Genomic DNA, 16,364 nt, shown 5'->3' on the forward strand with positions numbered 1-16,364 from the left:
TCAGCATCAAAGTCACCCAAGGCTAGGCAAGTTTATTTGTACAGCACATTTCAACAGCAGGGCAAACCAAAGGGCTTTGCATAAAACATTCACAACATTGTGACAAAATGCAATAGAAACACATTTTAAAAGGATGTTTAAATATAATAAAGAGGAGATACAATAGAAAATAAAAAACAAGCAAAAATAGAATAAGACTAAAAACCTACTAGAAATAAAATTTTCAGTGCAGTGCAAGAAATGAGTAGACTGTAGATCTGTGGGTACAGTGCAAACAGAACCCACTAATAGCTAATTCGGAATAATGTATTGTAATGGTGCCAAATTGAGCTGGGCCGCAGTTGTCTGGGGGGCCCCAAGGTGTCACCCCCTTGAAAACCAAGGACCTTTTGCAGATACTTTGTTGAAATTCCTCAACATTTAAGATGTTTGACTTGAGCCATGGGTTGCAGAAAATGTAGAATGAAATGTGTCCTTGTGAGTTCGTATGTTCTGGAAATAACTTAATAGAGGCAGCGTTTTCAAGACTTCAAGAATAAATGCTAAAGGAGCAACACTGCGCTGTAGGTTTAGACGTCTGATCAGATGAGATTTGGTTTCATGACAAGAGGAGTAAGCCGAAGTGACTAGAAGGAAGATGGCGTGCTGCCTCATGTCACAAGGCAGCCGATGTCAGCTGTGAGAAAGAGACTCGATCAGTGTCGATGTGAAAGTAAGACAGTGAGATGAGGGCGGGGGGGTGCTGGCAGAGTTTCAAGACTTTCAAGGCCTCCGAACAAGAGAGCGTGCTGGTGGTGGTTGGTGGTTGGGAGCCTGAGATGTCATTAATCATTTTCTTTTCCAGGTATGTGACAAAGCGGAAGGGGAGGTGTGAGGGTGCTGGAGGAGAGAGGAGAGAGTGTGACAGTAGTTTTGGGAGGTTGCAGGCAAAAACTTGGTGTCAGGTTGCTGTGGTGGAAATCTTCAATATCAACACATTTCAGCTGAGACAGATACGGTTTCTTTGAACTTTGATTGAACAACCTTATGATGCAATCATCAACTTAGCTGAAATGAGCACAGCATTAAATTTGATGGAAAATCAAGGGAAAAGTAATGGACTTTTAACATTTGCTGACTTTATACTTTTAAAACTGGCATTAAAACCACTTAAACAGCAAGTTCAGTCTTATTTTTTTCTTTTTAGAGTGTTTTTGATTAAATGGAATCGCAGTTATTGCAATAGCACATTTGACTTATTTGGAATAAATGGAATGAAAGTTTGGTAAATTAAGAATAAATCACATAATCCTTTGACCAAGACTAGATTAAGAAATGTAATAAAAATAAAAAGTGGAATATTATATGCAGAATGACATATGGGAAAACACATGAGTCATGCAGAAACATCCCTAATGCCATTACAGTTTCATTAGAGAGTGTGACATCTTGACGTTTGAGTGGCACTGATGGGGAGCCGTGATCACTTATGATTTTTCTGTCACTCTCCTTCTCCACAGAGAACAGAACTGAAGCCAGCGGCGTCTAATCGACATCAAAGCTGAACATAAAAACACAGAAGAAAGAGCTGTTCCTGAAAAAAGTGAGTGCACACCCCTACGCATCACCACCTCCTGCATCGGCTTCCAAGAGTTCACGGACTACATGTCGACAAAAGCCGGCGTAGATTCAGTCTGCAGACTTTGAAGGAATCGTTTTGGGAAGAACAGAGCAAATGGTGCTGCTGCTCCTCCTTTCCTGTCAGCCCCACTTCAAAAAGTAAGCATATATTCAGTTTGAAATATCTGAGCAGTTTCTACCTTTTGCTCTGTGTTTTACTACACGATCAAACCGCATTATTTTTTCTGTATTTGAATTGGTCATTGGCTGACGCTCGCCGGTGCCGTGTGTCTCCTCATGCTCTTTAAACCGTACAGCCCCATGTATCATCATTACATCTGAGCCACAGTGCTAAGCATCTGTTTCTCTGAAAAATAAATACCGAGAGACCTTTGAAAAACCGAGACAGATGATTAACAACAATTAACAGTCCTCTGAAAGTTATCTTCAAAGACTCTCTGCAACTGGATAAAAACTTTTTTGTCCACTGCATGATAAATAAACATTTTTTGAATCCATATCCCAAGTTGCATCTCTTTATCTAAATCCAAACAAAGATGGCAGCTGGAAGTGACATATCTCCTTGCTCTAATTGCACAACACGGACCAGAATTTAAACCTTCATTAGCACTAATATTGGCACATATTGATGTTTCATTCCAATATTTTAGATTTCTCTACAAAATACGAAACCCTAAGAATATGTTTTCAACCAGATGGTTAGAGTTGCCTGTTCAGGATTCTGGAAATATCTTCAGACATTACTATGTCTTGTCTGACAACATTTATTTCAGAGTAATTTTTTTTTACAGAAACAGAAGTGCTGAGACTCAAATGTGATGGTAGTAAATGAGAGGTATGAACTTGGGCCATTTTAACCCCATCTAATGTGAATTTAATTCAATGAACCTATTAGGGTTGAAATTTCAAAGGCATTTTCCTGCAAAAGACTCACTTCTGTGACATGCACAAAATGCAATCTAATTACTGCTTGGGACGTCAGAAAACTGTTTCTGTACCCGCAATTCTCTTTTATCCTTTTAAGCGTTTTTATTAAACAAAAAAATCCACCCAGAAATGTTGACAGTTATGAGACCTCAAAGCTATAGCAAATAGGAATCAAGCCAAAGGAGCACCTTGACTGTACCTCTTTCTCAAATGGTGGCAGTAATTAATTAAGAGATAAATGAAGCCATTAAACAAACTAACACTTATCAGCGGTTAAACAGTGAGCAATAAAGCTCGATTATCCCCCTCATTTTCTCCTTTTGGGCAAGAGGCCAAACAAAGCAATCAGTAAGGGTTGCTCTAAAAGCCAGCACCCATTAATGAAATATACTAACTCGCTGCTATTCGTCAATGCTTTGAGGTGGACTGTATCTCATGACACCATGCATGCCGCCATTTGACTTCCAGAGCCAGCGCATACTGGTTCAAAGGGGCAGGATTTTAGTTTATTTCTAATCAAAAGCCATCATTCAGTCTGAAAGGCGAGATCACATTTCAAGAATAATATTCTGACGCAGCAATTTCATAGATTTATCCTCTAAGTCAGGAAAAAAACACAACATGTTCTGTGCTTTGAGCCTATCCTGACCAGATTTCAGGAGTGAAAGTTGAGATCCTGTGGACTCATAAGAGAGAGAGGCGTTTTGAACGACTGTTTAAGATTTCCAAGCAACTTTTGCTGAAGATCCTCCTACAGATGATATTTCATGCAGGAGAAACCCACACACACACATAAACACAGAGAAGTCAAAGTCAAGTGGGATCTTTTCTGAGCCCTGGAGGCGGCCTGTATCTATTTATCCACTGTGATTTCTCATATGGTGAAAGACAAACGTGTACAGCTCCAAAGGCGACAACACAAGATCATATTTGCTTAACTATCAACATAAGCCAGCATGCATACACTCGTGCCTTTTGAACCACGGCCACAATTCCATCTCACATGGAAACATTTCCTCGCATTCACTTCAATTCAATTTCTTTAATGGCTCTGTAATTAATTTTCTAAGTTGCATTGCTGCTGTAATTTTTCCTTTGGGCGAGATTTTATTAGACAAAAGTGGATTTTAACCGTTGCCAACATTTGTTATTTCTGTGAGTCAAAGCAAGTATTTGTTTGCCCTTAGATTTCTGTGTGGACGATATAAAGATTTAAAATGGGATTAAGCGATCGTTGCATGAAGAGAGGGGGATACGGAGGGAAAGAGAGAGAGAAGCAGCTGCAGACTGAATGCAGAGGAGGGGAATGTGCAGAGAAAGAACAAATCACAGATGGAAATGTGAAAACATCACGAAATTCAGACAATTAAGGACAAGACGCTTTCTGACATTTGTAAATGTAACACAAACAGGTGACAGACCGGACAAAAGTGAAAGGAAGATTGAAAAGGGGAGGTGTGATGATGAAGCAGAAGAAAACTGGGTCTCAGTCAGCCGCCTCATCGTTCCCACAAGCCACAGGGAGACAGGGAGACAGGGAGGGCGAGGAGAAAAATATGTTTCTTCTAACTGAAAAACAGGCTTTTGTTAAATCAATGCACACTGAAATTGAGTCCGCAGACGCTGAGTGTATGAAGACATGTACAAACATGTTTTGGTTTTAGAAAGTACAGTGTAGGATTTGATGTGTAAATTGTGGTGTGGAGGGCGTAGATGAGAACATAGCCTAGCTGCCAGGGAGATGAGTAACGCAGTAGATCACCAACGTGTGATGGTTATTCTTTAGATTTTCTGCTTGTACTGTCTGTTTTGGTGGATTCAGGGCTGGATGTGACTTTTGTTTTGAAATGTTGTGGTGACCAAGGACAAACTGAACTGTATCCCTGAATATTCACAGCGTGAAATACTATATTAGGTTGGAAGCTATGAGCTCCTTGCTGTACAGCAAAGATAAACCAGAGGTTAAGCAGTGTTTATACACGGGGTTAATGGGGGCATAGTTAACAGCGTAGCTTGGGAGCCTACGCAGTTAGCAACTGTAGCTACTGCAGAAGCTACAGTTAAGTCCTTAGCAAAGGCCTACCAAAACTGGATTTTTAAGGCTGATACTGGAGACAAAAATCTGATAATCTGATATACCCACCAGTAGTAATTTATTTAAAACATAAACAACAATCTTGATACAGATCCCTCAGATTAGTTTAAAAAATTGTTTGTTTGTTAAATATTGTGACCAAGATACATGATGAGTGAGCAGGAACTTGAAATGATCCCAAACCCAGTAATTGGATGACATATAGACTACTGATGTATCTACATTAAGCTAATAGCAGCCAATATATCTGTCCAGCTCTGTAATGCACAACCACAAATGAAACTTTACTCTCAGAACCTGTATACGAAAGGCCTTTACCTCTCATAAATATAAACCACTTTGATTGTTTGTTGTGATCACAATGACAGAAAGTCAGGACATAAATGCAAAACCAAATAAAACTGTCTGGTTCCATAAATGGAAAAAGTGCAGAGAATGTTAACTTCCTGTCCTTCATATTCATCCAGACACAGAAAGCAAAAATACAGACCTGACGTGAAGTAAACTGGAACATCTAATAACAAAACACTAAACAAAAACAAAAACATGCAAATAATTTCATGAATAAAAAACGCATCATTAAATGACATTAAAAACGAGAAAAAAGACACGGGTCTGTTAATCTTTGAGTGTAACTGTGCCTCAACTATCAGCTGCTGCTGATGCTGATGTGTGAAAATCAGATGTGCTTACGACATGACGAGGATGGTTAGCAGCAGTGAACGGATCATTTTACACTCAAAAGCACGTATATTTTTACACATCATTTTAGCAGTGGTGAGATGTTGGGCCTTCTCAGTGTTTCATAGCTGTTGGACCTCCAGCATGGCTGTCACACATAACCCAACAGCCCAGTAAAGGTGTCAGGGACACAGAGAGGATTCTCATTAATGGTACCTTCTCTTTCCTCTGTTGTGTTTCTGATATGGAGGTTAATTTTCACCCTGAAAGCACAGAGTTGTCATGTGACACAGCAGCCTGGGCCTCCTGCAGCCTTGTATTTATATTGCAACTTGTCAGGGTTGAATTCAAATTTCACCAATTAAGCTAACCAACCTCCCTCTCTCCTTTTCTCACAAATAAAAAAATCCAATCAGAGTCCTAGCTGAAGCGTGACAACCACAGCCTGACTCCTTGACTCAAAGGCAGAGGATACATTTGACTTTTTAAGTCCCGTTTAAAATGATCAAGTATGTTTTTTTAAAACGGAAAAGCTGGGCTCGTCTTGAGTAGAAACTGTTTCCTCTATTTTATGTAGCACCAACATTACTGGAAAAAACAGCACCATTTAAAGCAGTGCAAATGATTTCAGAAGCCAGCGAGGCATTGATCAAAGCCTGCATTATGACCACTGACACAGATTGACACATCTAAAGTTTACTTGCCAGTTAGTCTGCCAAGCTCGTGCTATCTCACTGCATCATCCACCAATGTGGCAGAACAGCAAATCTCCCATTAAATATCAAGGCCTTTATTTTAAATTGCTTAAAATCCGTGCAGGTCAGTTGTTTCTTTACATTAATAAGCAAACACTTGCAAGATGTACTTTCTTGAAAATATTAAAGTTATTTGATATCTGGCAGGCGACTGGCTGTTTATTGAATTACTCAGTGACACTTTTGAAATGGGATTATTAAAACAAACATATTTATAGAATATATTTGTTTCAACTCAGATCAGTATTACTGTAACACCTTGGACAAAACACTATTGACCAGGATTAGCATGCAGTTAATCTCCCACCCCCACCCCCACCCCCCCAAACCTTTGGAGCATCATGTGAGATTTGTTCTTACCTGTGCACACAATGCAGCAGCATATATGCTGCAAGGAGCTGCAGCCCTTTTGTTAATACTGAAAGGATTTACCTGTAATCTGGCTGTCTGGAGGAAGAAACCCTGATCAGAAGAATTCAGCGGCTGCAGCAGCTGCAGTGGAGAGGACAGGGAGTAAGACTGGTGGCACGGCAGACCATATTATAGTGCTGTAAAAATAAAACATGTCATAGTGCTGTAGAGCTATATATCAAGTCACTTCAGGGCCCTGTGAGCTGTTTGAGAGCTGCATACCCACCAGCAAACAAAAACCCCCAAGATGAAGGTTCATCCCCAACTGTGAATTATGTGCAGCACTCCATAGCTGCTGTACTGTCTCTATTGCTTTGCTACAGCATATTTTTAAAGCAATTTTTAGCAGAGTACACAACATGAACTGCTCATTTGTATGTCCAATATTTATTTGTATTGAAAGCATTCACCCAGTTTTAATTAAATGTCTTGAATCCAAATCCAATTTTACATGTGCAATGTGGAATTCATTTGAAACGGAATTCCATCTTTGTTTTACTTTTCACATATAATTGAATTAATCAATTGAACATTAATTCTTTTTTTTAAGTTTTTTTCAAAATTTTATCTGTTTTAACACGACAGAAAATACAGGCCTTTTTCATTCAAGTGTTAAAATAGACGATGTGACAGAACTAAGAAAACTAGTTTCATCCGGACACACAAATCTTTATATATGTCACACACCCTGGGTCTTTGTGTCAGCAGCTTAGATGAGAAACTGCTGAGTGCAAATCCAATCACTCCTTCATGCCAGGAAATTGGTGCATAAACCAAGAAAAGGCAGAGTTATTGGAGGAAGAATCCATTTCTTGTCAAGCCTTTAACATGTTATTCAATCTGGCTCTATAGCATATTCACATGGCATGTTCTCAAAGAAGAGAAGTTGATCAGAGAGTTAAAAGGATTGTAATGCACTGGCACATCAAATAATTCCTAATTATAATTTATTATGAGCCACAGATGCAGAAACTCATTTGGTTTAAAATACATGAGGCGATGAATATAGATGGCTTTATTCAAAACATAATTTGTGATGATGACAGCAGTGTCTGTTTATTTTACATGCCAATGAAGATCATGATTGTGAATATGTGAAAGCAACAAATTGTGAAAATATTTCTGTGGTGCGCATTTGTGCTTTGTTTCTTTTGTGGATTAAAGTTGTTGTTTTTTTTATCTCCCTGCATTAATAGTTTGAAGATTAGAGTACATCTTTGCAGAGACATGGTCTCTTAGCTTTAGTATTACAAGCTAGCATTAGTGTTACACACACACACACACACACACACACACAAATAAATCACACCGACCCCTACGATCATACCAAATGAATAGCCCATGCTTTTCTGGCCACTTGTTTTTTTCTATCTGAGATCCCTCGATTTATTTCTGTCATCACACTAACCAGCATGTTTTGCGTCATCATCTCTCCCCTTTCCACATGTCCAATCTGTAAATCTAAAATACAACCCATGGACATGGCATGTAAGATAAGCTGTGGGCCACTATTATCTTTTCCCTGCCATCAGTAAAGTGGATTTTCTGATACATCAGCAGCCCCTTCGGTCATCCAAAATCCAGTTTTCCAGATTTCCCAGTCCCATCCCTCTGTGGAGGTTTTAATGGGGAGATGGGATTCAAAGGTCTCGCTCAAAGCTGCTTTCTGTCACTCTCCCTCCCTCCCACTCTGTTTTTTATGTAAATCGATCCAGTCTTGGGTTCCAGTATTAGATTGGGGGTTGTTGTGTGTGCTGTACTCTGCCTGAGGCGGCTGGCTGTCTGGCTAACACATTACCCCACATCCCTGCTTTACTCCCCTCTACAGACAACTGAAATGTAGACTGCAACCATATAGATTGTACCCATATGGGTTAATGTTTGCAATTTGATCGTGCTTGGATAAACAAACACACAGTACCTCTGAAGCAGAAACATTCACACGCACTAACACAAAATGCAATCAGGTGCTCTTTGTATGTGTTATTCTCTAATAGAGAAAGAAAAATGAGCAACCGTAAGGCAAATAAAATCCTGTCTGCCATTCTTTGTAGCACCTGCTTAATCCAGAGAATCACAGCTCAATATGCTCTATTAATCCCTGTGGCTCCCTGCACCACTTCAATCTCACACAACATCTATCTTGTTTTTAAAGGGCTGACCCAAATACTCCAGTGTTCAGGAGACTCACTGCTGAAGCTCCTGGGATTCAAAAGTCATCCATTCTTTAGCACTACTCAGTTTCTCTCTCTCTCTGTCACACACACACACACACACACGCACGCGCGCACGCACGCACGCACGCACGCACGCACGCACGCACGCACGCACGCACGCACGCACGCACGCACGCACACACACACACACACACACACACACACACACTAAAACATTGTGTTAACACTGACAGCAGAATACAGTGTATGGCCTTCTCATAGTAACAAACCATATCAAAAAGTTGATATGGTGTTAACCATATCAGAAATTATTTTTCTCTTCTGGTTCCACTTCAAAAGGCACTGACTGAGGAGGAAGGTTGAAATAAGCAAAAACTGGAGTTTCATGGTCACTGAGCACTGAGTTGGGAAATGGTTTTGTTGATGATGACTACTGAGACAAGAAATATAAAGCGAGGCTTGAATTTTGGAAAAAGCACAAAATGCTTTGAAGTGCCCAAAGGTGTCTTACAAATGTGTTATTATGTTTGTTTTTTCATAAAACGTCACACGACCCACGAGCAGAAGAGGGTACAAACAGTGAAGTAAAATCTAGCACCACTTTCTGCCGCCACCAAAATATAAAGTTACACTGAGCCTTGATCTCAGACTCACATAATGCCATCTTGACATACAAATATTGTTTTCTGAATTTGTTAATTTGTCCACACTATAATTTTATTGATAAGAATTGACCAGAAATGAACTAGTTTGTACGACATATTGTTCGACCACCTCTGGCAAAAATGGTTATAGTTGTTCTGAACAGCCACCTTTGAAGGTAGGTTGAAAAGCCTGCCGTAGTAGAGAGTGTGGAGGCACGATAACTATACAGGAGCAGTTGTGCACATTTTCAGACACTTTCTCCTGGAAGGCATTCAAAGTGTTGCATTCGGTTGTTCACATGAAAAGTGACGGAAATAGTTGTGTCAAGAAAGAAAAAGCGTAAAATCAACATTTTTTGGAAAGTTACAGTAAATGTTTGACAAAGCCCGCCCCCCAATTCAAGTGTTGGAAAGACATGAGAGACATGAGAGAGAGTCTGAAGCCATTTGGCCATCCAACAAGCACTTCTGAGGAAGCATACTGGTAGCTTAAAGGTGCCCAGATGGGTTGGACAGTAAGAGCCTGAAGTACAAATCAAATGTAACATAATGGTCATGAAATCATGCTCATGTCAAAATGGTAAATAAATGCTAGCCTGCACTTTACAAAACATTTAAACTGACAAAGCGTAGACAGTATTTAGTTTTCCATTAAAAGATCCCTGACCAGCCATGGCTGAACTGTTGGAGTGTTTGATGCCGTTTATTTTTTTCATAAACAGTGATTTATTGCACTTGAAAATGAGCAAAATGTCGACACAATTTTCAATATTTTGATAATGAACAAGCACATACAGATTAATGTTTGCAAATCTATACTCAGCAAAGTCAGCTCCCAGCGGAGTTGTCATTTATTTGGTTAATTAGCATGCTGTCTAACTGTCTAACACTCCAGGGAACCCTGTAATCTGCATGAGAGCAGACTGGCTCTGGCAGATCACCTCGGATTTGTGAGAAAATCAATACTACAGCCTGACTATGTTTGCAAGCCTTAACAGTTCGACTAATGGCTCTGGTTATTCAAGACTGCGATGGGCTCAAGATGTCACTACATTGCAATTTACCAGTTTCCAAATCTCTGTAGTCTTTAATATACTTACTGTTATGACATCTTCTGCTTAGTCAGTAACAACAACAAATCATGATGCCAATCAAGTCCAGAGTATAGGCTCCCACAGCACAATTATGGTGACAGCATTTTGCTGCAGAGTTAATCCTCCCATTTCTATTTTATCATACTTTATTAATTTGATACAACTAAATTAACAGAAAGCGATGATGCTCAGTGCGATCTTGACCGCCTGATGAGAATTTATCTCTTGAAGATGCTCTGAGCTGAAACATGTTGTTCCTTCTTGATTATGAAAAGTATCTTCAGCTCTGTCTGGCTAATGCAGCCATCTGCTGGTAACTTCTAATGTAGTTAGGGAGCCTCTCAAGAAAACTTAAATAATTTAGAAGTGGAGAATATTCTCAAGACCTCATATTTAAATACAAGCTTCAATTCTAAATGTAGGATTGGATTTGTTAATTCCAGAGGTGCTTTTCTTAGGACTAAATGTCCACTCTGCTTTCAACATTCACTACTGGACACACTAAAGTTTAGTCTCATGACTGTCTGATTACTGTTGTTAATCCAACATAATGGTTGTTGGCTGTTCAGATATCTTTCTGTCTTTTTGGCTTTGAATCAATGGCAGGATGCCGTGAGAGGCTGTAATGGGAATCCTCACAGATCCATCTATATGTGCACATCTCCCTGATGATATGATTATTAATTGTGAAAATTACTGACTGCAGGATTTCTCTGTAGCTTTTGTTCAGATTTGATAATTGTGGCATGTTCCTAGATTGCAGTATAATATTACTTATGCATAAAAGGACAGTCTAGCGTAAAGCTGAGCTCATGAAATTTCACAGAAATCCCCTTAGTTGTCTCCTCACCTGTGACCATTAACTAATACATTTGTGCATCAGAGCTGACTGTAATTTCTCTTTCTCTCTCAGGGTGGAGGTCACAGGATTCCAGCTCACTGCAGAGATTTGAGGATTAACAACATACCTGGAAAGAGAGACTGTGCTTATGTTCACAATAATGGCCCCTGCAGGTGTGGCTAAACTGCAGGCTCGGCTCTTCCTGCTGTTTCTTTGCTTAACACTACGTGCCGGCATGCTGCAGTTTGCTACAGCCACTATACAAGGGTACATTGGAGACAGGGACATGATCTGCCCATCTGTATGCAGGTGCGATGAGGACTTTATCTACTGTAATGATCGTGGCCTGAGCTCCATCCCGTCACTGCCTCCTTCAGCGTCTGTCCTCTACCTTCAGAACAACCACATAAACAACCCGGGTTTGCCCACCTCCTTGGAGCACCATCTTGCCGTCCGTGTGGTCTACCTCTATGATAATGAACTAGATGAATTCCCCATGCACCTGCCACCATCTGTCCGCGAACTGCATTTGCAGGACAACAATATACGCACTATTCCTCGTAGTACGCTGGCTAGGATGCCCTTGCTAGAAAAGCTCCACCTGGATGACAACTCTATTTCCACTGTCAGCATTGAGGACCAGGCCTTTGCTGATAATCCACGATTGCGCCTACTTTTTCTTTCACGCAACCACCTGTCTAGTATCCCGTCGGGACTGCCTGCCTCTCTAGAAGAACTCCGTCTGGATGACAACCGAATCTCCACAATCCCGACCCATGCCTTCCGAGGCCTCACTTCACTTAGATGTCTTGTCCTGGATGGGAACCTTTTGGCAAACCAACGCATTGCCGATGACACATTCTCCCGCCTTTCCAACTTGACCGAGTTGTCCCTAGTCCGTAACTCCCTCCAGACTCCACCTGTCAACTTGCCCAGCACCCATCTGCAGCGTCTGTCTCTACAGGACAATGCTCTGACTCATATGCCACGTGGTTCTTTGGATGGCATGCATGCACTGCAGAGGTTGGACCTGTCAGGAAACAACCTGACCACCCTGCCGAGGGGATTGTTCAAAGACCTGGACAACCTCGGTCAGCTGCTGGTGCGAGGTAATCCTTGGCACTGTGGCTGCAACCTGCGCTGGCTGTATGACTGGCTGCATGCCCGCGGTAACTCCATCACTGTTAGAGGTCTCACATGCCATGGACCTGACAGGGTGCGAGACATGGCTTTGACTGATCTGACCAGCGAGATGGAGGAATGCGAGGTGGTGAGGACAGCGGGGACCAGAGACAGAGTGGGCGGAGGTGGAATCGATAGCTCGACCACTCAAACTCCCCCACAGGGCTCTCTCTTCACCCTCCGCTCAAAGCGACCTGTCCTGGGCCTTCCTGACTCGGGCTTAGATTACACTCTTAGCAGCAGTGGTGTGGGAAAGAGCCTGGCCCTCAATGTGAAGCCTCTCTCTCACAACAGTGTCCGTGTCACCTGGAGCGTTGCCCAGCCCAGCTCTTCCTTCAGGCTGAGTTGGCTCCGACTGGGTACTGGAAATGCCATGGGATCAATCACAGAGACTCTTGTCCGGGGTGACCGACGAGAGTACCTGCTTACCTCCCTGCAACCACGCTCCAGCTATATCATCTGCATGGTGCCCCTTCCTGCCAGTTCAGAAAGCAAAGGGGGGATTTCTGGGGATACTGACTCTGATGAAGCTCTGGTGTGTGCAAAAGCTGAAACGTCAGACCCCAGCCCGTTGGAGGAGGAGGAAGATCAACACTCACAACAGATGACAGTGCTGCCCCTGGCAGGGATTATTGGTGGGGCTACCGCCATTGTATCTTTGGCCCTTATTTTTGGCATCTTCTGTTGGTATGGACATAGGACTGGGCATCTGTGTCCCCGTGACCATTATACTCGCAACAGCTCCCGAAAAAGCAAGACCTATGATGATTACATTGAGTCAGGCACCAAGAAGGACAATACCATCCTGGAGATCCGTGGTCCGGGGTTCCAGATGACGCCTATGGCGGCTTGCCAGCCAATGCAGCCCAAACCCTTACGAGAGGATTACATCATTCATACCATATTCCCCTCCAATGGCACTGGCCTGTACAAAGGTACCAACCATGTTTCTAACGCAGGACATGGCACCAACCGTGGCTATAGAGAAGGAGGAATCCCAGATATAGACTACTGTTACACATGATGTACTATACCAAATCCTGTTCACAGTGTTATTGGTAAACTGTATAGATGCACAATTTCCCTTCGCATGGACACTTCTGAAGCACCCCTCTGTGCCTTCTTCTTCTGGTCTCCCATTCCAAATTACCTGCTGTTCACTGCACTGAAAGTACTGTATGTGATTAACTGGAACCGAAACCGTGTGGGAACAGGTCACTGCAGGAAGCAGCAGCCAGTGCCGCAGGTGTAAATGCACAGCTGACTGTTTCTTCACCATCTTAGTAATGGCCTGAGTATGTTTTTTTTCTGCTCTTTCCCTGTGACATGTAAGCAAAGAATGTATACACTGTGGAAAGGTCAAACTTATCGCTGGTGCAGGTAGAGGAGCCACAGCAGTCGATTGAAAATGGATTAAGGTATGATGGAAAAAACTGACATTATCGGTACTCTTTCCTGCTCACCGGTCATACACAGTATGTAGTCTTATTAAGTCATTGTTCCAAATGCCTCAACTATATTGATGTGCCCTACCAGCTATCCAAGGAAAGGGCTTTGTAAAGCTGTGAATTGTTCTATTTCAAACAACCCAATAACCACGTGTCTTAAAGTAGGCTTGTTATTACCTTATTCAGTAGTTGGCAGGGTGAAGATCTTATCCGGGCTGGTTTGCCTTGGTTATACCTCTTGAGATCATGCACCTGAGATCAGTATTGTAGTGCTGCATCAGATGAGATGCAGCACAAGCGTGTAGATAATTTACTTAGATACCGACTGGGCTGTGTTTGAAAAATGCTTTGCTATTTTTATCAGTGGTTTGTTTAGTAATCAAACCCTGCACAGCTCTCTTTATTTATTAATTTTGCTCCTTATGTGATGGTTTTTGTCTCTGCTAAAATTGCTGTTTTTTGTTTCATTATCACCCTCATGTTTGTCATCACCGATGAAGCCCAGCTTTGATGAAGACAGTGGATTTGTTTCATCTAAACAACAAAATATGAGAAGTGAAGAAAATAACCATATGGCTGTCTCCAGGTTCATGTTTTCTTAAGATGAAGCATAATGAATTCTTGAGTGAGACTGTTTTTAAAATGTCATTTGAAAATTAGACCCCATCCAAAGACTAGCATGTTAGTCCAGTCTTCTCCCATTTATTGCCTGTGTGCTTAACCTGTGTCTTCACCTGGTAATGTTTGGTTACGAAATGTTTCCTCCACATTCTTAAAGTGATGACGGCGTTCACAGAGAATCCAGCCTGGACAAAGTACTTATGTGGAGCCTCCTGTGTGGGGCAGACTCTCGAAATGAGGGCGAGAACTGTGAGTGAGGACTGATGAGACTCAAACCGCAACACTGTTGACCTGCACTGTGGAGCTGCGGCCAAGCTGTGGATGAGTGGATGGACTGGTGGGGGAATTTGGGGGTGGGGGTGACTCCTCAGTGAGGTGAGTTCACTGATGTTTGTTTTAGCGCTGGTAAAAGGCCTCCACTCATTCCACCTCTTTTATTACTGAGCAGCACTAAAAATGTAAATGTATTAGCACTTAGCAGAGAACAGGGGTAAATGTAATGACAGGCACAGGGAGACAGAGGGTAAAGAAACATCTCCAGGCACTGAGAAAGATGCAGAATTGATGGCTCTGGCGCGGTGGAGTTCACCCATGCATAAATCTGTTTGTCATACTCAGCTTCTCCCCTTGGGTTTAATATTGTCCATCAGTTGTTTACCACTGTGTCGCTTCCAAAGGGGAAACCAATTGTGCTTCCTTGACTGTTCTGTCTGCTAGAGTTTTACACTGGTGTCAGACAATATGTCAGCGGAATGTATATTTTATCTTGCACCCGAACTCACTGGCTTAAACAAATAACATCTTACTGGCCTGGCTAATTATGTTTTGGGGACTGTTGATATAGTGTAATTACTATTTTACAGTGGGTCTATCCCAGACACATACTTCCTCATCATTTGTATAAATAAAACCATGGCCACAGCCACATGAATATTTTTTCTGGTGAAATTATAGAAAGTAATGGTGCCATAACTTTGCGTAAAAAATGATGTGAACCTGAGATATGTGTGGAATTTGCTTTATAAATTCATCTTCAGAGGGGATCAATAAAAAATTTTATAATCTTGTTATTACTGAAACCTGTCATTTCAGCTCATGAAGCTCAGGAGAATAGTTTTATAACACATAGAGGTATTGGTAAAGGAAGAAATTCTACCCCAAAAAGCTGGATTTCATGCAAAAATTAGAACTACATATTGTTTTCATTTGATGAAGCCCCAGAACAGCAGTGGGATTAAACAGTGCCAATTACAGCCTGAGGCCAGACACTTGGAACCAGCTGAGATTATAAGATGGAGCTTGGAAGAGTCAACAGGCTGCGGTCCTCAGTGGCTTCATGTTGACATGAAGCTAAACGTGCCCAACTCCAAATACACGACTTCATCAAAACATTTCAGATGAAACAGAGGAGCCAGCCACTACTGGGTTGAAATCTCAGTGTGTCAGGAGTGTGTCTGTGCAGTTGATGCACATGTACCCTTCTGTTACCTCAGAATCTCATCCACCTATGCAAATTCAGTAAAGGAAAACAAAGTTGTTTCATTTGCAACACAAATCCAAGTACAAGAGTAACCTACAGTAACACCAGGCTGAGAAGAGGTGTTTCACTGTAGTCAGACGTGTCCTCTTTTGCACCTGTAACCACACCTAACAATGATGTGTCAGTGTACTGATACACGCTTGAGTACACTTCTGCATGCACCGCAACAAGGTGGAGGGTAAACCACCGGTCAGCAAAAAAAAGGACTTTCTTGGGGTGTTAAAGTTGCTCATTAAGCAAACTACAAATCCTCACATTTGTTTTAAATTGGAATGTGAAATGTGTCTGCAAAAACACAGTCATCCACTAATGTCTTATGAAAGTGGCC

The 16,364-nt window shown here is 41.7% G+C and overlaps 1 protein-coding gene across 1 annotated transcript; it reads left to right on the forward strand.

Annotated features, from left to right (window-relative positions):
* Positions 1-11,393: 11,393 nt before the first annotated feature.
* flrt1a (fibronectin leucine rich transmembrane protein 1a) lies at positions 11,394-13,451 on the forward strand. Its single transcript, XM_070843969.1, has one exon. It carries the CDS (start codon positions 11,394-11,396, stop codon positions 13,449-13,451), a length of 2,058 nt encoding a protein of 685 aa, XP_070700070.1.
* The last annotated feature ends 2,913 nt before the right edge of the window (positions 13,452-16,364 follow it).

This window comes from Pempheris klunzingeri, chromosome 14, assembly GCF_042242105.1.
Source record: "Pempheris klunzingeri isolate RE-2024b chromosome 14, fPemKlu1.hap1, whole genome shotgun sequence".
NCBI lineage: Eukaryota > Metazoa > Chordata > Actinopteri > Acropomatiformes > Pempheridae > Pempheris > Pempheris klunzingeri.

Coding starts and splice junctions, on each gene's coding strand:
- flrt1a (XM_070843969.1), top strand. CDS start 11,394: ATGTTCACAATAATGGCCCCTGCAGGTGTGGCTAAACTGCAGGCTCGG.